The sequence below is a fragment of the Tachyglossus aculeatus genome, chromosome 22 (assembly GCF_015852505.1).
Source record: "Tachyglossus aculeatus isolate mTacAcu1 chromosome 22, mTacAcu1.pri, whole genome shotgun sequence".
Lineage (NCBI taxonomy): Eukaryota > Metazoa > Chordata > Mammalia > Monotremata > Tachyglossidae > Tachyglossus > Tachyglossus aculeatus.
In genome coordinates this window covers 33,816,311-33,842,834 of record NC_052087.1, presented here as the reverse complement: position 1 = coordinate 33,842,834, position 26,524 = coordinate 33,816,311, and the positions used below count along the sequence as shown (strand labels likewise).

At 47.0% G+C, this 26,524-nt stretch overlaps 1 protein-coding gene across 1 annotated transcript; it reads left to right on the top strand.

The window, feature by feature from the left end:
• The first annotated feature begins 457 nt into the window (after positions 1–457).
• Positions 458–19,499, top strand: GLYAT (glycine-N-acyltransferase). Its single transcript, XM_038764683.1, has 6 exons — positions 458–682; positions 7,765–7,890; positions 12,340–12,447; positions 14,417–14,543; positions 17,034–17,217; positions 18,903–19,499. The coding sequence occupies exons 2-6, from the start codon at positions 7,813–7,815 to the stop codon at positions 19,315–19,317; spliced, it is 912 nt and encodes a 303-aa protein (XP_038620611.1). The 5' UTR covers positions 458–682; positions 7,765–7,812; the 3' UTR covers positions 19,318–19,499.
• The last annotated feature ends 7,025 nt before the right edge of the window (positions 19,500–26,524 follow it).

Here is a 26,524-nt window from a genome sequence, read left to right as displayed (position 1 = left end):
CGTTGTTTACGACTCCCCAGCTCTCTGTGTATATATGTTTGTACACATTTATTACTCTATTTATTTATTTTACTTGTACATATTTATTCTATTTATTTTATTTTGTTAATATGTTTTTTGTTTTGTTTGTCTCCCCCTCCTAGACTGTGAGCCCGCTGTTGGGTCGGGACCGTCTCTATATGTTGCCAACTTGGACTTCCCAAGCGCTTAGTACAGTGCTCTGCACACGTAAGTGCTCAATAAATACGACTGAATGAATGAAATGTGGGAGTTCACATCACCCAAGGGACCCGCAGGACTCAAGCCCTTTCCCTGAAAACCTGCAGGATCAGCAAATCTAATCACACACAAACACATGCACCTGCTTTTGACCCCCACTTAGTGCCCGGGGTAAGCAGTGATGCGTGCTCCTCTTTTGTTCAAAGTCTATAAAGACTCCTCAGAGAGAAAGCTAGCATCACCAGAAACTCTGGGAAGATCTTATTCCTGGAGAGGATCTACCATCCCCGCCTGCAAGCGTTCTGCTTGCTCTGCTCTCTCACTCCTTCCTCCGTTTCCTGTGGGAACTGGGAAAAAGGCTGGCTCTTCTCCTGGAGGAATTGGGATTCTTTCTGAGGTGCGGGCTTCGTTCTCCCGGGGTCCAGCTCGCTTACCCCTCTCTGAACAGGGTCGGCTTCGGAAGGTGAGTCAGAAAACCCTCTCAGGGCACACCTTTGTGAGGAGGGTGAGAGAGGTGGCAGGGGCTTGGTGGTGGTGGAGGTATCTAAGTTCATTCATTTATTCATTCAATCATATTTATTGAGCGCTTACTGTATGCAGAGCACTGGACTAAAAGTACAATTCGGCAACAGAGACAATCCCTACCCAATGGGCTCACAGTCTAGAAGAGGGGAGACAGACAACAAAACATAACAAGTAGACAGGCATCAATAGCATCAATATAAATAAATTGAATTATAGATATATACACATCATTAATACAATTAATAGAATAATAAATATGTATATATATACACAAATGCTGTGGGGCAGGGAGGGGAGTAGAGCCGAGGGAGGGAGTAGGAGAGATGGAAGGAGAAGCAGAGGAAAAGGGGGGCTCAGTCTGGGAAGCCCTCCTGGAGGAGGTGAGCTCTCAGTAGGGCTTTGAAGTGGGGAAGGAGGCAAGGTGAGAGGGGGAGTGGGAGTGGGAACAGGCAGCTGGAAAAAAAATCCCAAAGACTCTGGAGCAAGGGAGAGGGCAGGCGAAGAGGGTCCCGCCCACCACCGGAGAAGTACTGCGGAGTTTGAGCGAACTCTGTATGATGATCTCAATTTGTACTTCCCAAGGGCTTAGTACAGTGCTCTGCACATAGTAAGCGCTCAATAAATGCGATTGATGATGATGATCTTATTTTACACAGCACACGTGCAGGTGCCGTGACAGGCGGTAGTCCTAGGGAGTGCCACACAAGCACAGGGCCAGGACACTGAGTGCATCCAGAAGGGGAACATAATTCATTCATCCATTCAATCGTATCTATGTTGCCAGCTTGTACTTCCCAAGTGCTCTGCACACAGTAAGCGCTCAATAAATACGATTGAATGAAATGAATGAATGAAATTATTGAACTCTTACTGTGTGCAGAGCACTGGACTAAGCACTTGGAAGAGTACATTACAACAATAAACAAAACATTCCCTGCCCACAGCAAGCTTACAGTCTCAGGGGGGAGACAGATATCAGAGCAAATAAATAAATTACAGACACTTACATAAATGCTGTTGGGCTGGGAGGGGAGGAAGAACAGAGGGAGCAAGGCAGGGCAATGCAGATGGGAGTGGGAGAAGAGGAAAGGGGGGGTTTAGTCAGGGAAGGCTTTCTGGAGGAGATGTGCCTTCAATAAGGCTTTGAAGAGGCGGAGAGTCATTGTCAGATTTGAGAAGGGATGGTGTCCCAGGCCAGAGACAGGACGTGAGTGAGTGGTCGGTGAAAAGATAGGTGAAATCGAGGCAGGCTAGGTTGTAGAAGGAGAGTAGCGAGGAAAGATAGGAGGGGGCAAGATGGTGGAGTGCTTTAAAGCCAATGGTGAGGAGTTTGTGTCTGATTCATTCATTCGTTCAATCATATTTATTGAGCGCTTACCGTTTGCAGAGCATTGTACTAAGCGCTTGGGAAATACAAGTCAGCAACATATAGAGACGGTCCCTACCCAACAACGGGCTCACAGTCTAGAAGGGAGTTATACGGGCAACCACAGGAGTTTTTTTGAGGAGCGGGGTGACATGTCCTGAACATTTTTGTAGAAAAGTGATCCGGACAACAGGGTGAAGTATGGACTGGAGTGGGGAGAGACAGGAGGCTAGGAGGCTGATGCAGTAATCCGGGAGGGATAGGATGAGTGATTGTATTAACATAGTAGCAGTATGTGTGGAGAAGAAAGTGTGGATTTTAGCCATGTTGTGAAGGTGGGAGTGACAGGATTTAGTGATGGATAGAATATGTGGGTTGAATTAGGGTGAGGAGTCAAGGATAATGCCAAGGTTATGGGCTTGTGAGATAGGAATGATCATGGTGCCATCTACAGTAACGGGAAAATCAGCAGGAGGACAGGGTTTGGGTGGGAAGGTAAGGACTTCTGTTTTGGCCATGTTAAGCTTGAGGTGATGGGAGGACATCCAAGTAGAGATGTCTTGAAGGCAAGAAGAAATGTGAGGCTGCAGGGAGGGAGAGAGATCAGGGCTGGAGATGTAGATTTGGGCATCATCCGCATAAAGGTGGTAGTTGAAGCCATGGGAGTGAATGAGTTGTCTAAGGGAGTGGGTGTAGATGGAGAATAGAATGAATGAATGAATTAATTATGGTATCTGTTAAGGGCTTACTATGTGCCAGGCACTGTACTAAGTACTGGGGTAGGTACAAGCGTGCGTACAAGAAAATCCCTGTCCCACATGGGGCTCACAGTCCTAACACCCATTTTACAGAAGGGTAACTGAGGCACAGAGAAGTGAAGTGACTTGCCCAAGGTCACACAGCAGACAAGTGGCTGATCTGGGATTAGAACCCTTAGTACAGAGCCTGCATAGTAAGCACTTAACAAATAATCAATCAATCAATCAATCAATCGTATTTATTGAGCACTTACTATGTGCAGAGCACTGTACTAAGCGCTTGGGAAGTACAAATTGGTAACATATAGAGACAGTCCCTACCCAACAGTGAGCTCACAGTCTAAAAGGGGGAGACAGAGAACAAAACCAAACAGACTAACAAAATAAAATAAATAGAATAGATATGTACAAGTAAAATAAATAAATAAATACCATCATTAATATTATTCTAACTCCCAGGCCCATGCTCTATCCACTATGCCATTTAGAACTGAACCTTAAGGGACCCCCAAGGTTAGGAGGTGGGAGGAAGAAGAGGAGACCGTGAAGGAGATTGGGAATGAATGGACAGAGATAAGAGGAGAACCAAGAGAGGACAGAGTCAGTGAAGCCAAGGGTGGATAATGTTTCCAGGAGAAGGGGGTGGTCCACAGTGTCAAAGCCAGATGAGAGGTGGAGGAGGATTAGGATGGAGTGGAGGTCATTGGATTTAGCAAGAAGGAGATCACTGGTGTGGAGAGAAGGGGACAGAAGCCAGATTGGAGGGTGTCAAGGAGAGAATTGGAAGAGAGGATAGAGGGTGTAGACGACTCGCTCAAGGCGTTTGAAGAGGAATGGTAGAAGGGAAACGGGGTGATAACTGGAGGGAGCTGTGGGGTCAAGGGAGGGTTTTTTTAGGATGGGGAGACATGGGTATGTTTGGAAGCAGTGACGAAGAAGCATTGGAGAGTCAACAGTTGAAGATGGCTGTTAGGGAGGGAAGAAGGGAGGGGACAAGAGTTTTGATAAGGTGCGAAGGAATGGGGTCGGATGCACAGGTAGAGGGGCTGGTTTTCGAGAGGCGGGAGGTCTGTAGAAATACTGCTGGGAAGGATGGGAGAGTTGAAGAGAGGGCTGGAAGGAGGAGGGACTGAGGAAGGGTGGGGCAATTTTAGGGAGCTCACACCTGATAGTGGCAATTTTCTTAATAAAGTGGGTGGCCAGGTCACTGGGGGCAAGGGATGGGGGACGCAGGGGAGCAGGGGGCCTAAGGAGGGTGTTTAATGTCTGGAACAAATGACGAGGGCGATGGGCATGGGTGTCAATAAGGGTGGAGAAATAATTTTGCTGGACAGAGAAGAGGATAGAGTTAAAGCAAGCAACTCCACTCGAGTGGACGCAGTCGGCCTGATACTTCGATTTCCACCAGCAGTGCTCTGAGTCTCCAACACAAGAGCTGCAGGTGATCCAGGGCCGTGGGTTAGTGGTACGAGATCGATGATGGGATAGGGGAGCGAGTGAGTTGAGTTTAGTAGAGAGGGGGGTGTTGAGGGTGTCTATTTGGTCATTAAGGGATGATGAGTCTTTTAGACTGTGAGCCCACTGTTGGGCAGGGACTGTCTCTATATGTTGCCAACTTGTACTTCCCAAGCGCTTAGTACAGTGCTCTGCACACAGTAAGCGCTCAATAAATACGATTGATGATGATGATTTGAGAAAATTGGATGGGGTCCTGGCATCGGAGTTTTCTGTGGGGGAATAGTCCAGATTTAGGGGGAGGAATTGTTTGGGAGAGGAGGCAAATGAGAAGGTTGTGGTCACATAGAGGGATTAAAACTCAGGTCCTTTTGTTTCCCAGGCCTGTGCCCCCAGGGAAAGCCTCTTGGAGGAGGTGGGCCTCCCCCATTTCAAGGCCTTACTGAAGGCATATCTCCTCCAAGAGGCTTTCCCTGACTAAGCCCTTTTTTCCTTTTCTTCCACTCCTTTCTGCATCACCTTGACTTGCTCCCTTTATTCATTCTGCCCTCCCAGCCCCATGGCACTTATGTACATATCTGTAATTTTAAAAATATATATTGTTTGTCTCCCCTTCTAGACTGTAAGCTCATGGTGGGCAGGGAATGGGTCCGTTATATTTTACAGTGCTCTGCACACAGTAAGTGCTCAGTAAATATGATTGACTGACTGACTTTGAGCCAGGAATTGTACTGGGGTAGGTACAGGCTTAACAGAGTGGACACAGTCTTTGTCCCACGTGGGGCTCACAGTCTCATTCCACATTTTACAGATGAAGTAACTGAGGCTCAGAGAAGTGAAGTGACTTGCCCATATTCACACAGCAGTCAAGTGGTGGAGCGAGGATTAGAACCCAGGTCCTCTTGACTCCCAGAGTTGTGTTCTATCCATCAGGCCATGCTGCTTCTAGAGAGCAAGCTTGATTTTTAATCCGGTTCAGTGGTGGGGGCACTGCCAGGGAGAGAGAAAGGAAGCAGGGGGTCTAGAATCAATCAATCAATCAATCATATTTATTGAGCGCTTACTGTGTGCAGAGCACTGTACTAAGCACTTGGGAAGTACAAGTTGGCAACATATAGAGACAGTCCCTACCCACAGTGGGCTCACAGTCTAAAACGGGGAGACAGACAACAAAACCAAACATACTAACAAAATAAAATAAATAGAATAGATATGTACAAGTAAAATAAATAAATAAATAAATAAATAGAGTAATAAATATGTACAAACATATGAGTAGAGGGAAGAAGAGAACCTTAGCAACATGATCAGGAAATGAAGAAATTGAGTGGGCAATAGGCTACAGGAGCAGCACAGCCTTTCGGATGAAGCACAGGCCTGGGCATCAAAAGGACCTGAGTTTTAATCTCACTCTACCTTAAGTGACCCTGGGAAAATGACTTCACTTCTCTGCACCTCAGTCACCTCACCTGTAAAATGGGGATTAGGACTGTGAGCCCCATGTGGGGCATGGACTGTGTCCAACATGATTAGCTTGTGTCTACCCTAGTGCTTAGTAAAAGTGCCTGGCACATAGTATGTGCTTAACAAATATAAAAAAAAATAGGCATTGGGGAGCAAATCTCCCCCCTAGAAGCAACTCTGCCCACTAGACTGTAAACTCCTCGAGGTGAGGGATGTGTCTACTAATTGTATTATACACTTAGTACAGTACTGCTCCACCCTCGGAGAGTGCTCAATAACAGTTGCCAGCGCTTAGAACAGTGCTTTGCACATAGTAAGTTTTTAATAAATGCCATTATTATTATTATATATCACTATTGATTGATTAACTCTCCTACCCAGTATGGCGTAGTGGAGAGAGTACAGACTTAGGAGTCTGAAGATCATGGGTTCTCTTCCTGGCTCCACCACTAGTCTGCTGTTTGACCTTGGGCTAGTCACTTCACTTTTCTGGGCCTCAGTGACTTCATCTGTAAAATGGGGATCAAAACTGTGAGCCCCATGTTGAATAGGGACTGTGTCCAAACTAATTTATTTGCACCCACCCCAGTGCTTAGTACAGTGTCTGGCACATAAGATTATTATTATTATTATTATTATTAAGTGCCATCGAGTCATTTCCAATTCATAGAGATGCCATTGATTTACTTCCTCCAGAATTTCGTGTCCTCTGCCATAATTTACAACCTTTTTAACAGTTCTTCCATTATCGTTGTTATGGTCTCTATCCATCTAGCTGCTGGTCTGCCTCTTCCATGTTTTCCCTGGACTTTTTCTAGCATTACCGTCTTCTCAAGAGAATTAGTCCTCCTGATTTTGTGTCCAAAATATGCTAATCTAAGTCGAGTCATTTGGCCTTCCAAAGACCACTTTAGCTTAATTTGCACCAAAATCCATTAGTTTGTTTTTCGGGCAGTCTATGGTATTCGCAAAAGCCTTCTCCAACACCACATTTCAAAAGAATCGATGCTCTTTCTATCCTATTTTTTCACTGTCCAGCTTTTGGATCCACACATTGTCACTGGAAACACCACAGAATTGACCATTTGTATTTTTGTGGCCATTGTTACATCAGCACATTTCATGACTTTTTTCCAGGCTCTTCTTAGCAAGTCTTCCTAACATTAATCTTTGGCGTATTTCTTGACTACTGGTTCTTTTATTATTGATTAACGATACCAGGAGAAAAAAGATGTATTTTACAAAAAAAACCTCTATGGATTCACCTACCAGAATGACTACAGATATAGTACTGGAAAATGAGCCCCTCAGGTCAAAAGGCACTCAAAGAACTACTGGGGAAGAGGGGACGATGTCTTAGAGCATTGTGAGTGTTTATGACGTGGCTGGAATAAAGCCTTCGGGACCTCCAGTCGCTGATGTGGCCATATGAGAAATAAGTATCCGAAACTGTGAAGATATCCTTATTATTGGAACATAACACATAAGCTCTTAACAAATACCATAATTATTATTGTTATCAAAGGGTCCAACAAGAATCGCCACTGGCTGACTCCATGATGCCCTGGTTACCATTCCAAAGCCCACTGTTGGGTAGGGACCGTCTCTATATGTTGCCAACTTGTACTTCCCAAGCGCTTAGTACAGTGCTCTGCACACAGTAAGCGCTCAATAAATACGATTGATTGATTGATTGATTGATCTGCAGTTATGGGTTAGAAAATCAATGACCTTTGCAAATATGATGTGGGAGAATCTATACATATCTGTTGTTGTACTCTCCCAAACACTTAGTAAAGTGTTTTGCACTCAATGAATATGATTGAAAGAATCAAATGAATATTCCAATTTGTACTTCCCAAGGGCTTAGTACAGTGCTCTGCACACAGTAAGCGCTCAATAAATACGATTGAATGAATGAATGAATGAACCCACTGTCTTTCTCTCTGCCTCCCCCCGGCCTTCCGCCCTCTCCAGTTACCAGGCGGTTTCCAGTGGAGAGATCGAGTTATTCAGCCCCTCAGGATGCTGCTGATCCGCACCCCAGTGATGCTGCAGGCCCTGGAGAGATCTCTGGAGAAGGGCATCCCCGAATCCCTAAAGGTGAGAGGCCAATCTGAGCAAGATCCCCAGCTTGGTTTGGAAGCCAAGTTCTGCTTGTACTAAACCAAGGGCTTAGTTCGGTGCTCTGCTCACAGCAAGCGTTCGATAAAGAGCAATTTTTAAAAAATGGTATTTAAGTGCTTCCTACGTGCCAGGCACCGGGGTAAATACAAGGTAATCGGGTTGGACGCAGTGAGGCTCACAGTCTTAATCTCCATTTCATAATTGAGGTAACTGAGGCCCAGAGGAGTTAAGTAACTTGCCCAAGGTCTCACAGCGGACGAGTGGAGTCGGAATGAGAACCCAAGTCCTTCTGACTCCGAGGCTCTAACCATTAGACCACGCTGTTCTCCTAAACCATTGATTAAACGATTTGATTCCGCCCAGTAGCCCAGCATAATGGCCACGGTGTTGAGCTCCAGTAGCCCCAAACTTCTCCCATCTTGGTCCTTCCTGGTGGCTAATGGTGAAGAGGAAGGGAGCCCGGGGCTAGCGTCTGTATTTCCTTTGCCTCGGTGCTAGGGTCTCGGAGAGGAGTCGCGAGCAGAGGTTACAAGAGAAGCAGCGTGGCTCAGTGGAAAGAGCCCGGGCTTTGGAGTCAGCGGTCATGGGTTCAAATCCCGACTCTGCCACTTGTCAGCTGTGTGACTTTGGGCGGGTCACTTAACTTCTCTGTGCCTCAGTTACCTCATCTGGAAAATGGGGATTGACTCTAAGCCCCCTGTGGGATAACCTGATCACCTTGTAACCTCCCCGGCGCTTAGAACAGTGCTTTGCACATAGTAACCGCTTAATAAATGCCATCATTATTATTATTCATTCATTCATTCAATCGTATTTATTGAGCGCTTCCTGTGTGCAGAGCACTGTGCTAAGCACTTGGGAAGTCCAAGTTGGCAACATCTAGAGACGGTCCCTATTATTATAAATGGGTCCCCCTCTTCCCTCCAGGCTCAGAGTCTCCTGTCTGGACAGAACTGAATCATTCATTCATTCATTCAATCGTATTTATTGAGCGCTTCCTGTGTGCAGAGCACTGTGCTAAGCGCTTGGGAAGTCCAAGTTGGCAACATCTAGAGACGGTCCCTACCCAACAGCGGGCTCACAGTCTCGAAGGGGGAGAATCCCATCTCCACCGTGTGTTTTCCACACACCCAGCTACAGAAGGCCCTCCTGCCCCATCTTCTTTATGTACACCCAAATTCATATATATTCTCTGACTCTCTGTCACCCCCAAAACACACCCCTGCCCCCAAGCTGGCCCGCTTCCTCCTGCGTCCCTAGCAACCAGCCCCCCTTTTAGACTGTGAGCCCACTGTTGGGTAGGGACTGTCTCTATATGTTGCCAACTTGTACTTCCCAAGCGCTTAGTACAGTGCTCTGCACACAGTAAGCGCTCAATAAATACGATTGATGATGATGATGATGAGGTGAGCACTCTATATTTCATGAGAAACGTGTCTGCTAATTCTGTTCTACTGCACTCTCCCAAGCGCTTAGTACAGTGCTCTGCACTTGGTAAGGGCTCAGTAAATACCACTGATCGATTGAGAAAGATGACAATAATAAAATATGACTCTCTATATACCTGTATATATGTATATATGTTTGTACATATTTATTACTCTATTTTACTTGTACATATTTATTCTATACATATTTATTCTACTTACTTCATTTTGTTAATGCGTTTTGTTTTGTTGTCTGTCTCCCCCTTCTAGACTGTGAACCCGCTGTTGGGTAGGGATTGTCTCTGTATGTTGCCAACTTGTACTTCCCAAGCGCTTAGTACAGTGCTCTGCACACAGTAAGTGCTCAAAAAATACGATTGATTGATTGATTGATTGATTGATTCTAGACCCCCTGCTTCCTTTCTCTCTCCCTGGCAGTGCCCCCACCACTGAATCGGATATATATACCTGTACATATGTATATATGTTTGTACATATTTATTACTCTATTTTACTTGTACATATTTATTCTATGCATATTTATTCTCCTTACTTTATTTTGTTATGTTGTCTGTCTCCCCCTTCTAGACTGTGAACCCGCTGCTGGGTAGGGACTGTCTCTGTATGTTGCCAACTTGTACTTCCCAAGCGCTTAGTACAGTGCTCCGCACACAGTAAGTGCTCAATAAATACGATTGAATGAATGAATGAATGAATAAAAAGGAGAATTGTGGCATTCATTAAATGCTTAGCATGGGCCAAGAACTGTACTAAGCACTGGGGTCGATAAGAGAAATGGATATATGCACACACTTTTTTTTTTGATAAACAGAACATTCTGTAAAGAGTAGAGCCCACTGTTGGGTAGGGACTGTCTCTATATGTTGCCAATTTGTACTCCCAAGCGCTTAGTACAGTGCTCTGCACATAGTAAGTGCTCAATAAATACGATTGATGATGATGATGAGTACAGCATTTTCTCAGGTCAGTGTGGGCCAATAACTGTACTGAGCCCTGGAGTTGATGTGAGAATTGGATACGGCCCCTGTCCTACATGGGGCTCACAGTCACAGTCGAAACTGACCTCAGGGATCAGGTACCTGAGAAAATAATAATAATAATAATAATAATAATAATAATAATAATAATATTGTTATTATTGATAATAATAACAAATAATAATTTGTTAAGCGCTTACTATGTGCCAAGCACTGTTCTAAGAGCTGAGGTAGATACAAGGTAATCAGGGTGTCCCACGAGGGGCTCACAGTCATAATCCCCATTTTACAGATCAGGTAACTGAGGCACAGAGAGGTTAAGTGACTTGCCCAGAGAAAATGCTGGACTCGTCACAAGAAGTTCTCCTTATAAAAACAGGCGGTGTGTGCTAGAGGAAATCCAGAATGTTTGAAAATCAAATTCTGAGGGTTTATTTACTTTAATCATAATATGTAAAACGTGTTTGAAATGGGTGAATTCCTCAAACTTCATATCCCATCTAGGGATAGCCAAGGAATCAGATGGATTAAATCTGGGTTTGGAGATATATACCATCTTCCTGTTGTTTTTTCCCCCTCTTCAAGCCTCTGCAGTCACTGAGAAACTTCAACCCCACTAGGTGATTTTTTTCTGCAGTTTGGAAATAGGGTGGCTATTCCCAATGGTAGCATTTATTAAACATTTACCTGGCGCCAAGCACTAGGCTGTTTGGTGGGATGTACAAGATAATCAGATTGGGCACAATTCCTGGCTCACATGGGACTCACCTTCTAGAACAGGTATTTTATCCCCATTTTACAGATGAGGAAACTGAGGTACAGAGAGGTGAAGCGACCGGAACCTGGGTCTCCCGACACCCGGTCATACAGTCTTCCCACTGGGCCTATTTGGCAGTGAATAAATATCAGTGATGTCTGTGCTGGTCCATTGGAATAATAATAGTAACAATAAACATGGTTTTTATGGCATGTGTTAAGCACGCGCGATGTGGCACTTTACTAAGCGCTGGGGTGTATTTAAACTAATCAGATTGGACACAGTCCATATCCCACAGGGGGCTCACAGTCAATCCCAATTTTACAGATAAGGCAATTTAGGCCCAGAAAAGTGAAGTGACTCGACCAAGGTCACCCAGCAGACAAGTGAAGAAGCGTGGCTCAGTGGAAAGAGCCCAGGCTTTGGAGTCAGAGGTCATGGGTTCAAATCCTGGCTCTGCCACTTGTCAGCTGTGTGACTTGGGCAAGTCTCTTAACTTCTCTGTGCCTCAGTTCCCTCATCTGTAAAATGGGGATTAAGACTGTGAGCCCCATGTGGGACAACCTGATCACCTTGTAACCTCCCCAGCGCTTAGAACAGTGCTTTACACATAGTAAGTGCTTAATAAATGCCATTTAAAAAAAAGTGGCAGAGCTGGGATTAGAACCCACATTCTTCCGACTCCCAGGCTGATTCTCCATCCACTAAGCCACAACGCTTCTCTCGCCCCGACAATGAACAACACCCCATGTTTGAGAACAGTCCCTCTCTCTTCCCTCCGACTGGACTAAAGCTGCCCCCTTTAGTCCCCGACTCCCCCGAGCCCCAATTCCCCATGCCTTTTTAATAAATACTAATAATATTTGTTAAACGCTTACTATGCGCCAAGCACTGTTCTAAGCACTGGAGTAGATACAAGGTAATCAGGTTGTCCCCTGTGGGGCTCACAGTCTTCATCCCCGTTTTACAGATGAGGGAACCGAGGCACAGAGAAGTTAAGTGGTTTGCCCAAGGTCACACAGCTGACAAGTGGCAGAGCTGGGATTAGAGCCCACGACCTCTGACTCCAAAGCCCGGGTTCTTTCCCCTAAGCCACACTGCTTCTCTGAGCCCGCTGTTGGGTAGGGACCGTCTCTATGTGTTGCCAACTTGTACTTCCCAAGCACTTAGTACAGTGCTCTGCACACAGTAAGCGCTCAATAAATACGACTGATTGATTGATTGATTGATTGATGTCATGCAGGTCTATGGTACCATGTACCACATGAATCGGGGGAACCCCTTTAACCTGGAAGCTCTGGTGGACAGGTGGCCGGATTTCCACACCGTCATCATTCGCCCCCCGGAGCAGGTAGGTTACCCGAGATGCCCCCAGTCGTCCTCATTTGTCCAGATTATCGAATTTCTCAGCCAAGGGATTAAAAAAAATGGACCAGTCCCGGGTCGGGCCGAGCTCAGCTACCGATGCTGAACGAGAGAGGCCTCGGGGTGTCCCAAATGGCGGAGGAGGGGGAACGTGTCCAGTCTCCTTCCGCAGCTGGGCACGGTGGCGATGCCATGGATAGTAATAATAATAATAATAATGGCATTTATTAAGCGCTTACTATCATCATCAATCATATTTATTGAGCGCTTACTATGTGCAGAGAGCACTGTACTAAGCGCTTGGGAAGTACAAATTGGCAACATATAGAGACAGTCCCTACCCAACAGTGGGCTCACGGTCTAAAAGGGGGAGACAGAGAACAAAACCAAACAAACGAACAAAATAAAATAAATAGAATAGATATGTACAAATAAATTAATTAAATAAATAAATAGAGTAAAAAAAATATGTACAAACATATATACATATATACAGGTGCTGTGGGGAAGGGAGGGAGATAAGATGGGGGGATGGAGAGGGGGACGAGGGGGAGAGGAAGGAAGGGGCTCAGTCTGGGAAGGCCTCCTGGAGGAGGTGATCTCTCAGCAGGGCCTTGAAGGGAGGAAGAGAGCTAGCTTGGTGGATGGGCAGAGGGAGGGCATTCCAGGCCCGGGGGATGACGTGGGCCGGGGGTCGATGGCGGGACAGGCGAGAGTGAGGTATGGTGAGGAGATCAGTGGTGGAGGAGTGGAGGGGGCGGACTGGGCTGTAGAAGGAGGGAAGGGAGGTGAGGTAGGAGGGGGCGAGGTGATGGACAGCCTTGAAGCCCAGGGTGAGGAGTTTCTGCCTGATGCGCAGATTGATTGGTAGCCACTGGAGATTTTTGAGGAGGGGAGTGATATGCCCAGAGCGTTTCTGGACAAAGATAATCCGGGCAGCAGCATGAAGTCTGGATTGAATTGGAGAGAGACACGAGGATGGGAGATCAGAGAGGAGGCTGATGCAGTAGTCCAGACGGGATAGGATGAGAGCTTGAATGAGCAGGGTAGCGGTTGGGATGGAGAGGAAAGGGCGGATCTTGGCAATGTTGTGGAGCTGAGACCGGCAGGTTTTGGTGACGGCTTGGATGCGAGGGGTGAATGAGAGAGCGGAGTCGAGGATGACACCAAGGTTGCGGGCTTGTGAGACTGGAAGGATGGTAGTGCCGTCAACAGAGATGGGAAAGTCAGGGAGAGGGCGAGGTTTGGGAGGGAAGACAAGGAGTTCAGTCTTCGACATGTTGAGCTTTAGGTGGCGGGCAGACATCCAAATGGAGATGTCCTGAAGGCAGGAGTGCTCTGCACACAGTAAGCGCTCAATAAATATGATTGAATGAATGAATGAATGAATACAGCGCTCTGCACACAGGAAGTACTCCATAAATACCGTTGACGATGGTTTCACAGACCCCCCCCACGTGTACCAGGTACAATCAGTTAGAGAAGCAGCGCGGCTCCGTGGAAAGAGCCCGGGCTTTGGAGCCAGAGGTCACGGGTTCAAATCCCGGCTCCGCCACTTTGACTTTGGGCAGGTCACTTCACTTCTCTGGGCCTCAGTGACCTCATCTGTAAAATGGGGATTTAGACCGTGAGCCCCCTGTGGGATGACCTGATCACCTTGTCACCTCCCCAGCGCTTAGAACAGTGCTTTGCACATAGTAAGCTCTTAATAAATGCTATTATTATTATTATTATTATTATTATTATTATTATTATTATTATTATTATTATTATTATTACAATGATGGATCAATTCCGTCTTTGGAAGATGAGGCCTCCCGGGCCTAGCAACCACAGCGCCAGTCGCAGCTGGGCCGGCCACTCAAACGAAGCGGGACGGAAGGAAGTGGGGGGATGGTTTCCCCCATCCCTCCGCTCACCTTTCCCCGTTCTTCCCCCTTCCCCACCTAACTCAGGAGATGACAGACGACTTCGATCACTACACCAACACTTACCAAATCTACTCCAGGGACCTGGAGACTTGTCAAGAAGTCCTGGAATTGCCAGGGACAGTCAACTGGAAGCAAAGTCTACAGTTCCAAGGTAACCCCGGGCTCTCAAACCGGAGTTGCCCTTAGGGTCGGGGACAACTCTCCAGAAGTCACTTACCGAGGTTATTTTCAGTGGGGCTTAGTGGAAAGAGCCCGGGCTTTGGAGTCAGAGGTCGTGGGTTCAAATCCCGGCTCCGCCAGCTGTCAGCTGGGTGACTTCGGGCAACTCACTTCACTTCTCTGTGCCTCGGTGACCTCATCTGCAAAATGGGGATTAAGACTGTGAGCCCCCCGTGGGACAACCTGATCACCTTGTCACCCCCCAGCGCTTAGAACAGTGCTTTGCACATAGTAAGCGCTTAATAAATGCCATAAAAAAAGGAGCCTGGGCTTGGGAGTCAGAGATCATGGGTTCTAATCCCGGCTCTGCCACTTGTCAGCTGTGTGATCTTGGGCAAGTCACTTAACTTCTCTGGGCCTCAATGACCTCATCTGCAAAATGGGGATTAAGACTGTGAGCCCCCCATGGGACAACTTGATCACCTTGTAACCTCCCCAGCGGTTAGAACAGTGCTTTGCACATAGTAAGCGCTTAATAAATGCCATAAAAAAAAGGAGCCTGGGCTTGGGAGTCAGAGATCATGGGTTCTAATCCCGGCTCTGCCACTTGTCAGCTGTGTGATCTTGGGCAAGTCACTTCACCTCTCTGAGCCTCAGTTCCCTCATCTGTCAAATGGGGGTGAAGACTGTGAGCCCCCCGTGGGACAACCTGATCACCTTGTCACCTCTCCAGCACTTAGAACAGTGCTTTGCACATAGTAAGCGCTTAATAAATGCCATAAAAAAAAGGAGCCTGGGCTTGGGAGTCAGAGATCATGGGTTCTAATCCCGGCTCTGCCACTTGTCAGCTGTGTGATCTTGGGCAAGTCACTTAACTTCTTTGGGCCTCAGTGACCTCATCTGCAAAATGGGGATTAAGACTGTGAGCCCCATGTGGGACAACCTGATTACCTTGTATCCCCCTCAGTGCTTCGAACAGTGCTTGGCACATAGTAAGCTCTTAACAAATGCCATTATCATTATTATTTTCACTCTCCAGAAGTTGTTAGCTCACCCACCCAACTTCAGGTTGGGCAGCTCCTTCAGTTCTGAATGACCAGCGAGAAGCTGTGTGGCCTTGGGCAAGTCCCTTCACTGCTCTGGGCCTCAGTTTCCTCATCTGTAAAATGAGGATCCAATACCTGTTCGCCCTCAGTATTATTAATAATAATAAAATAATGGTCCTTGTTAAGCACCTGCTATGTTCTAAGCACTGGGGTTGATGTCAGTTAATCATGTTGGACACAGTCCCTGTCCTTCATGGGGCTCACAAGTCTAAAGGGGAAGGAGAACTTGCACATAGTAAGCGCTTAATTTAAAACAAAACAAAACAAAACAAAACAAAACAAAAAACAGGTAGACTGCAAGCCCCATGTGGGGCACAGACTATGTCACTTAGCTCTCTGTGCTTCATTTACCTCATCTGTAAAATGGGGATAAGAGTGTGAGTCCACAGGGACTGTGTCCAACCTGATTAGAGAAGGAGTTAGAGAAGCAGCGTGGCTTAGTGAAAAGAGTACGGGCTTGGGAGCCAAAGGATGTGGACTCTAATCCCATCTCTGTCACTTGTCAGGTGTGTGACTTTGGGCAAGTCACTTCACTTCTCTGGGCCTCAGTTACCTCATCTGTAAAATGGGGATGAAGACCGTGAGCCCCACATGGGACAACCTGATTACCTTGTATCTACCCCAGCGTTTAGAGCAGTGCTTGGCACATAATAATAATAATAATAATAATTGGCATTTGTAAAGCGCTTACTATGTGCAAAGCACTGTTCTAAGCGCTGGGGAGGTTACAGGGTGATCAGGTTGTCCCACATGGGGCTCACAGCCTTAATCCCCATTTTCCAGATGAGGTAACTGAGGCCCAGAGAAGTGAAGCGACTTGCCCAAAGTCACCCAGCTGACAAGTGGTGGAGCGGGATTTGAACCCATGACCTCTGACTCCAAAGCCCGGGCTCTTACCACTGAGCCACGCTGAGTAAGCACCTAACAAATACCATCATTATTATCATTAACTCCCAGCACTTAGAACACATAGTAAGCATTTAACAAGTACCATTATTGTTATTATTATTATCGTTACTACTAATAGTAACGATAATAATAATAATGGCATTTATTAAGCACTTACTACGTGCAAAGCACTTTTCAAAGCGCCGGGGAGGTTACAAGGTGATCGGGTTGTCCCACGGGGGGCTCACAGTCTTAATCCCCGTTTTGCAGATGAGGTCACTGAGGCCCAGAGAAGTGAAGTGACTCACCCAAACAGAATTGGTGGAGCCGGGATTTGAACCTGTGACCTCTGCCTCCAAAGCCCGGGCTCTTTCCACCGAGCCACGTTGCTTCTCAGTGTCTAATAACAATGTCATCGACTAGCTTCTCACTTGGAAGGGATTTTAGGGCCAAACGGTGCATTGCGTCTTCTTCTCTTTCCCCAACAGGGCTCCAGCCTGGTTTGGAGAAGGTGATCAGAAAGGTTGCAGCCTCTAAGTCCGTCCAAGTGCAAACCACAGACACGATCCTGTACATCAACCCGGAGACCCTGAAGAGGCTGGCCCCTTCCTTGCTCCAGAGGGATCATGCCAACAAGTTACCGCTCAAAACATCAAGACCCAAGAAGGAAATGTGAGTATTGGAATGTCGAGCAGTGTGGCCTAGTGAAAAGCAGCGTGGCCTAGTAGAAAGAACACAGGAGTCAGAGGATCTGGGTTCTAATCCTGGCTCTACTACTCGTCTGCTTTGTGACCTTGGGCAATCAATTCACTTGTCTGGGCCTAGGTCTCCTCATCTGTAAAACGGGGGTTCAGTCTTACTAATTAATTAATTAATTAATAATGGCATTTGTTAAGCGCTCACTATGTGCAAAGCACTGTTCTAAGCGCTGGGGAGATTACAAGGTGATCAGGTTGTCCCACGGGGGGGCTCACGCCCTCCTACCTAGACTGTGAGTCCGATGGGGGACAGGGACTTTGTCCAACCTGATAACTTTGCATCTGTCCCAGTGCGTAGAACACTTCTTGGTACAGAGTAAGCATTTAATAATAATAATAATAATGACGATGGCATTTATTAAGCGCTTACTATGTGCAAAGCACTGTTCTAAGCGCTGGGAAGGTTACAAGGTGAACAAGTTGTCGCACGGGGGGCTCACAGTCTTCATCCTCATTTTACAGATGAGGTAACTGAGGCCCAGAGAAGTTCAGTGACTTGCCCAAAGTCACACAGCTGACAATTGGCAGAGCCGGGATTTGAACCCCTGACCTCTGACTCCAAAGCTCGGGCTCTTTCCACTGAGCCATGCTGCTTCCCCATACTATTATTATTATCATTGTACTCTATACTGGTATATACTCTTTCTCTTGGGGCAGTCTGAGTACCAAGAATCTTGGGGTGAGTAATAATGATAACGATGGCATTTATTAAGCGCTTACTATGTGCAAAGCACTGTTCCCAGGCATTCCCAAACTGCAGAGATTCCTAAGTTCCTTTCACTTGGGTGGCAATAATAATAATAATGATAATACTGGTACTTCCCAAGTGCTTAGTACAGTGCTCTGCACACAGTAAGTGCTAAATAAATACGATTGATTGATTGGTGTTTGTTAAGCACTTACTATATGCCAGACACTGTACTAAGCGCTGGGATAGATAAAAGATAAGCGGGTTGGACACAGTCCCTGTCCCACGTAGGGCTCACAGTCTCAATTCCCATTTTACAGATGAGGTAACTGAGGCACAGAAAAGTGAAGTGGCTTGCCCAAAAATTAGAACCCAGCTCCTTCTGGTCTCCAGGTCCCTGTCCTGTCATTCATTCATTCATTCATTCAATCGTATTTATTGAGCGCTTACTGTGTGCAGAGCACTGGACTAAGCGCTTGGGAAGTACAAGTCAGCAACATATAGAGACGGTCCCTACCCAACAGCGGGCTCACAGTCTAGAAGGGGGAGACAGAGAACAAAACAAAAGATATTAACAAAATAAAGTAGAATACGTACAAGTAAAATAACCATGCTGCTTCTCAGGGTTCTTCTCAGGGTTGTACTTCCCAACTGCTTAGTACAGTGCTCTGCACACAGTAAGCGCTCAATAAATACGATTGATTGATTGATTCTCCTTTCTACACTCCAATACAGCCCCAAGATTCTCACAAGCTCGGGGCAACCGCCTTCCTCCGCAAAGTCGGCATCCCTCCCTATCGGAGGGATCGCCGGCCATCGGACACGGGCACGTCCGTGTCGCTCCGTCCGTCCGGGTCCAACCCTTTTCCGGCCAGGTCCGTGAACACGGTTTCCTCCTCTCTCCCCCTCAGCGACGAAGGGAAGTTCAAACCCTCGACCATGGAGGTCGACAACGCGGGCCTGGTGAACGGGCTGTGGAGTTTCGGTGGGAACGAGAGGAGCCTGAGATTCATCCAGCGCTGCATCCGCCATTTCCCCAGCCTCTGCCTGAGCGGGCCCGAGGGGACCCCGGTCTCTTGGAGTCTCATGGATCAGACGGGAGAGATGCGGATGGGGGCCACCCTGGCCGAGTACCGCAACAAGGGGTTCATCTCGTACGTCGCCTATCACCTGACTCAAACGCTCCTTGCCCGAGGCTTCCCGCTCTACTCTCATGTGGCCCGAGACAATCCCTACATGCACAGGATGTGCCAGGCCATGGGGAATGTATCCATTCCCTGTGGCTGGCACCAGTGGAACTGTGTGCCACTTGCGAGCTCCCGCTGAAAAGAAAAAAGTCCCGTGGGTGTGTTGAGGACGGGGAGGGGAAGGAGTGTGTCGAACAAGGCCCGGGGGGCAGGGGGGCATCTGGAAGTGTGGATGGATTGACCAACCTAACACTGTCTTCTTTGTACTTGACCATCCGGGAAAAGGCCGAATAAAGCTGGAGCGCTGGGAATATTCAAAGATCTGGGCAGAGATGCTGAACTTTTATAACCCCCGCCATTCACCAAGGGCTGGTGGTTGGGAGCAGAGAAGGCATCTCGCTCTTCTCCATCAGTCAATCGTATTTATTGAGCACTTACTGCGTGCAGAGCACCATGCAGAGAAGCAGGGTGGCTCAGTGGAAAGAGCCCGGGCTTTGGAGTCCGAGGTCAGGGATTCAAATCCCGGCTCTGCCAATTGACAGCTGTGTGGCTGTGGGAAAGTCGCTTCAGTTCTCTGGGCCTCAGTTCCCTCATCTGTAAAATGGGGATGAAGACTGTGAACCCCCCGTGGGACAACCTGATCACCTTGTAACTTCCCCAGTGCTTAGAATGGTGCTCTGCACACAGTAAGCGCTTAATAAATGCTATCATTATTATTATTACTAAGTGCTTGAGAGAGTACAGAGAAACAGGCACATTCCCTGCCCACAATGAGCTTACAGGCTAGATGGGGAGATGGACATTAAAATAAATAGAATTACAGATATGGACATAAGTGTCGTTGGGCTGGAAGAGGGGATGAATTAAAGGGAACAAGTCAGGGCGGCGCAGAAGGGAGTGGGAGAAGAGGAAAAGAGGGCTTAGTCAGGGAAGGCCACTTGGAGGAGATGGGCCTTCAATAAGGCTTTGAAGGAGGGGGAGAGTCGTTGTCTGTTGGGTAGGAGGAGGGAAGGTATTCCAGGGCAGAGGTAGGATGTGAGCAAGAAGTCGGTGGTGAGATTGATGAGATTGAGGTACAGCGAGAAGGTTGGCATTTAGAGGGGCTGCTGTAACAGGGTGTGACTCCAGAAAGGGGCGGAAATCTGTTCAGACCATCCATCTGTCAATCGACGGTATTCAATCAATCATATTTATTGAGCACTTGCTGTGTGCAGAGCACTGTACTAAGCACAATAATAAATAGACACATTCCCTGCCCAGAACAAGTTTACAGTCTGCAGGGGAAGATGGACATTAATATAAATAAATTACAGAGATATATGTGAGGGCTGAGGGGTGAAAAAGGAGAAAATCTAAATGCATTTATCTAGTGCCTGCTGAGCACCTTGCTATTTGGGAGAGTTCGATAGAGCTGGTAGGCCTACCCTTGTAGCAGGCCCCTTCTAAGGGAGGAGCTGCTTGGGAAACTTGAAGGCTTTTCTCTTCCTGAAAACACTCCTGAATCCCTGGCTGGCTCGCACCCAGATCTTCCAAAGAAACAAGTTCATTCAATCGTATTTATTGAGCACTTACTGTGTGCAGAGCACCGTACTAAGTGCTTGGGAAGTACAAGTCGGCAACATTTAGAGACAGTCCCTACCCAACAATGGGCTCACAGTCTAGAAGGGGGAGACAGACAACAAAACAAAACATGGAGACAGGTGTCAAGTCGTCAGAACAAACAGAATTAAAGCTAAATGCACATCATTAATAAAATCAATAGAATAGTAAATATGTACAAGTAAAATAATTAGAGTGATAAATCTGTACAAACATATATACAGGTGCTGTGGGGAGGGGAAGGAGGTAGGGTGGGGCGGATGGGGAGGAGGAGAGGAAAAAGGGGGCTCAGTCTGGGAAGGCCTCTTGGAGGAGGTGAGCTCTCAGTAGGGCTTTGAAGGGAGGAAGAGAGCTAGCTTGGCCGATGTGCAGAGGGAGGGCATTCCAGGCCAGGGGGAGGACGTGGGCCGGGGGTCGACAACGGAACAGGGAAGAACGAGGTACGGTGAGAAGGTTAGCGGCAGAGGAGCGGAGGGTGCGGGCTGGGTTGGAGAAGGAGAAAAGGTAGGTGAGGTAGGAGGGGCGAGGTGATGGACAGCCTTGAACCCGAGAGTGAGGGGTTTTTGCTTGATGTGTACGTTGACAGGCAGCCACTGGAGATTTTTGAGGAGGGGAGTAACATGCCCAGAGCGTTTCTGCACACAGATGATCCGGGCAGCCGCGTGAAGTATAGACTGAAGTGGGGAGAGACGGGAGGATGGGAGATCAGAGAAGTGTGTGGAGCATCAGCCTGAAGCGTCTCCTGGCACACCTCAAGGTGTGAAAGGCTCTCCTTACATTCCTAGGCCTCTGACACTGTGAACGACTCCAGAGATTTCAGGGGCCGAGGCCCCCGTGCAGAGGAAGACTCGGGGCCTTGGCAGCCCACCTTTCCTGACGGGAGACTCCGTCACCACCATCCCCTTTCCTGGAGCTCCCTTCCCCTGCAAATCTGCCAGGCCACGGTTCTCTCCATCCTTAAACCCTTTCTGAACTCATGTCTCCTCTGAGAAGACAGCCCGGATTCATTTCTATTTTCCCCATCTACTACTTCAGCACTTCACCTGATTATCTTGTATCTACCCTAGTGCTTAGAACGGTGCTTGATACATAGTAAGCACTTAAATACCACAGTTATTATTATGGTTATTATTATTCTCATTACCTGTTCTCCTTTCCCCTCAGATTGTGAGCTCCATGAGGAATAGGGACTAGGTCTCACCTGATTAGCTTTTATCCACCCCAGTGCTGAATACAGTGTTTGGCATGTCATAAGAGCTTAATGTCAATCAATCAATCAATCAATCGTATTTATTGAGCACTTACTGTGTGCAGAGCACTGTACTAAGCGCTTGGGAAGTACAAGTTGGCAACAAATAGAGACGGTCCCTACCCAACAGTGGGCTCATTATCATTATCATTATCATTAATGATATCATTATCATATCATTATCACCTGAACAATATGCACTTAATAATAACAATAATAATAATAATGGCATTTATTAAGCACTTACCTTACTATGTGCAAAGCACTGTTCTAAGCACTAGGGAGGTTACAAGATGATCAGGTTGTGCCGGGGGGGCGGGGGCTCACAGTCTAAATCCCCATTTTACAGATGAGGTAACTGAGGCCCAGAGAAGTTAAGTGACTTGCCCAAAGTCACACAGCTGACAATTGGCAGAGCCGGGATTTGAACCCCTGACCTCTGACTCCAAAGCCCGGGCTCTTTGCACTGAGCCACGCTGCTTCCCCAAAACACCTGTATACATGTCCTGTATCATCTATCAAGCAATCTTATTTACTAAGCATTTATTGTGTGCAAAGCACTGTACTAAGCACTTGGCTCAGTGGAAAGAGCACAGGCTTGGGAGTCAGAGGTCATGGGTTCAAATCCCAGCTCTGCCACTTGTCAGCTGTGTGCCACTTGTCAGCTTTGGGCAAGTCACTTCACTTCTCTGGGCCTCCGCTCCCTCATCTGTAAAATGGGGATTAAGACTGTGAGTTCCACGTCAGACAACCTAATCACCTTGTATCCTCCCCAGCACTTAGAACAGTGCTTTGCACATAGTAAGCGCTTAATAAATATCAAAATTATTATTATTATTACAAGATAATAATAATCGTGTTGGTAGACACATTCCCTGCCCACAAAGAGCTTACAGGCTATTTAAGCACTCATCCATTTATCTTTTTATTTCTACCTGTAAATAAATTCATTCATTCATTCAATCATATTTATTGAGCGCTTACTGTGTGCAGAACACTGTACTAAGCGCTTGGGAAGTACAAGTTGGCAACATATAGAGATGGTCCCTACCCAACAGTGGGCTCACATTCTAGAATAAATGATTTTAGCATCTTTCTCCCCTACTAGATTATAAACTCCTTGAGGGCAGGCCTACTAACTCTGATAATGATAATAATAATAATAATAATAATTAATAATAATTATGGTACTTGTTAAGTGCTATGCTCCAAGCACTGTTCAAAGCACTGGGGTAGATACAAGCTAATCAACTTGGACATAGTCCCTGCCCCATGTGGGGCTCAAACTCTTAATCTCCATTTTACAGATGAGGTAACTGAGCCTCAGAGAAGTGAATTGACTTAACCAGGGTCACAGAAAATAAGGGCAGAGCAGGATTAGAACGCAGGTCTTTCTGTCTCCTAGGCCTGTGCTTTATCCACTAAACCATGCTGCTGCTCACTCTACTGCACACTCCCAAGTGCTCTGGACACAGTAGAGGGCTGTGCACCCAATAGGTGCTCAATAAATACTATTGATGATGATGATGGCATTTATTAAGCGCTTACTATGTGCAAAGCACTGTTCTAAGCACTGGGGAGGTTACAAGGTGATCAGGTTGTCCCACGGGGGACTCACAGTCTTCACCCCCATTTTACAGATGAGGTCACTGAGGCCCAGAGAAGTGAAGTGACTTGCCCAAAGTCACACAGCTGGCAATTGGCAGAACTGAGATTTGAACCCATGACCTCTGACTCCAAAGCCCGTGCTCTTTCCACTGAGCCACGCTGCTTCTATGAACATTCATTCAATCGTATTTATTGAGCGCTTACTGTGTGCAGAACATTCATTCATTCATCCATTCTTTCAATCATATTTATTGAGCGCTTACTGTGTGCAGAGCACTGGACTAAACACTGGGGAAGTACAAGTTGGCAACATAGAGAGACGGACCCTACCCCACAACGGGCTCCCAGTCTGGAAGGGGGAGACAGACAACTAAACATGTAGACAGGTGTCAAGATCGTCAGAACAAATAGAATTAAAGCTATATGCACATCATTAACAAAATTAATTGATTGGCTGAATTCAGAAATAAAACTATTTAGGACCTGAGAATTGCCATTTAATTGGGGTAACAGGAGAGCCTTTTCTAGAAACAATTCACAGCTTTAAATTTGCATTTACATTTACATAGAGCTGTTCCATCTCCTGTTCTGAGATGACTCTGCTGACGGGGAAATTGTAGATCTGGGGGTGTGGTGTAAAAAGACACTTTTTTTGCGGTGGTTCCTATGGAAATAATCAGCCGACTTTTCTAGCCCCTTCCCACTTGGGATGAGCATTGCATCCCCATGTAACTTGTACTTCCCAAGCGTGCTCTGCACACAGTAAGCGCTCAATAAATACTATTGAATGAATGAATTAATATAACAAGAGCAACCGCTTAGTACAGTGCCCTCTGAACACAGTAAGCATTCAATAAATACCATCGATTGCCTGAATGTTATCAACTGGCACCACTCCTCACCCTCTAGAATGCAAGCTCATTGTGGGCAGGGAATGTGTCCTTTGTACTATAATATTGTACTCTCCCAAGTGCTTAGTTCAGTGCTCTGCACATAGTAAACGCTCAATAAATACGATTGGCTGACAATAAGTATGATTTATTCAGCAAGAGACCAGAATAGGTCTGCCTGTGTTTTCAGAGGCTTTAATCTAGATTTGGGTATTTTCCCTCTAGTCGGTAAACTCCTTGTGGGCAAGGAACGTGTCCACCAACTCTTTTTATGTTGTACTCCACAACCACTTAGGACGGTGTTTAGTGAGCACTCCGTAAATGCGATTGGATTCATTGATCGATTGATTCCACCCTGAAGAAACTCTTTCCTGTTGGTTCCGATTTTTCTCCTCCCCATCACTGCCGAATGTGGAAAGCTAAGAAACAGGGGACAGGACGAGCAAAGGGCTGGAAGAGAAACATGGTTTTCCATCCGTTATGTCTGAGGCGTTCATTCATTCAATCGTATTTATTGAGCGCTTACTGTGTGCAGAGCACTGTACTAAGCGCTTGGGAAGTACAAGTTGGCAACATATAGAGACGGTCCCTACCCAACAGCGGACTCACAGTCTAGAAGGGGGAGGCAGACAACAAAACAAAACATATTAACAAAATAAAATAAATAGAATAGATATGTACAAGTAAAATAGAGTAATAAATATGTACAAACATATATACATATATACAGGTGCTGTGGGGCGGGGAAAGAGGTAAGGCGGGGGGATGGGGAGAGGGAGAAGGGGGAGAGGAAGGAGGGGGCTCAGTCTGGGAAGGCCTCCTGGAGGAGGTGAGCTCTCAGTAGGGCTGTGAATGGAGGAAGAGAGCTAGCTTGGCAGATGTGTGGAGGGAGGGCATTCCAGGCCAGGGGGATGACGTGGGCCGGGGTTTGACGGCGGGACAGGCAAGAACGAGGCCCAGTGAGGAGATTAGCGGCAGAGGAGCGGAGGGTGCGGGCTGGGCTGGAGAAGCAGAGAAGGGAGGTGAGGTAGGAGGGAGCGAGGAGATGGACAGCCTTGAAGCCCAGGGTGAGGAGTTCTTGCCTGATGCGTAGGTTGATTGGTAGCCACTGGAGATTTTCGAGGAGGGCAGTAACATGCCCAGAGCGTTTCTGCTGTATTGTGTGCTGGGCTTGGGGCCAACAAGTTCGAAAGGGAAGTAGTTCTAGAAGCCTTGGGGCACTGGGCGAGGGACAGAAGGCTCAGCTTGCCAAGGGACCAAGCTTGAGTGTCAGGCTCACTTGAGTGGCAGAAAGGTGGCTGGATTCTGCCCAGGTGAAGTGGATTACGTCCACCCCACTCACGTCAATGTAGGGCCTCCTGGGGTCCGGAGCTGGGCAGCTACAGGTAAGGGGACTACGGCCCCCGGCAAGCCCAGAGGAGACACAGGGTGGTGCCCACAAAGGTCGGGGTGTGAGGCTTTGGCCGTGCTCCCCGTTTTGGGGTGGGATGGGTAGATCCATGTTGGTCCTGGTTCAGGGGGTCCCCAAAACTCGGTCTGATCCTGTGGATTTGGGTCATTCTAGTCCTCTCTGGTGAGGGTAGGAAGCCTGGGTTCACTCCCCAGGATGGTGCTCCTTTGAATGGATTCAGCCCCTTAGATAGTAATAATAATAATGGTATTTGTTAAGTGCTTACTATGTGCCAAGTACTGTTCTAAGTGCTGGGGTAGATACAATCAATCAATCAATCAATCAATCATATTTATTGAGAGCTTACTGTGTGCAGAGCACTGTACTAAGCACTTGGGAAGTACAAGTTGGCAACATACAAGGTCATCAGGTTGTCCCACGTGGGGCTCACAGTCTTCATCCCCATTTTACAGATGAGGTAACATGCACAGAGAAGCGAAGTGACTTGCCCAAAATCACACAACTGACAAGTGGCGGAGCAGGGATTAGAACCCGTGACCTCCGACTCCCAAGCAGGGATGGCATGGGCACATCTCCTGGCCCCCTACCC

Excerpts from the sequence above, each read along its gene's own strand:
- GLYAT (XM_038764683.1), top strand. The coding sequence starts at position 7,813 with ATGCTGCTGATCCGCACCCCAGTGATGCTGCAGGCCCTGGAGAGATCT. Across the intron at positions 14,544-17,033 it reads GCAAAGTCTACAGTTCCAAG|GGCTCCAGCCTGGTTTGGAG; the intron begins GTAACCCCGGGC and ends TTTCCCCAACAG. Across the intron at positions 17,218-18,902 it reads TCAAGACCCAAGAAGGAAAT|CGACGAAGGGAAGTTCAAAC; the intron begins GTGAGTATTGGA and ends TCTCCCCCTCAG.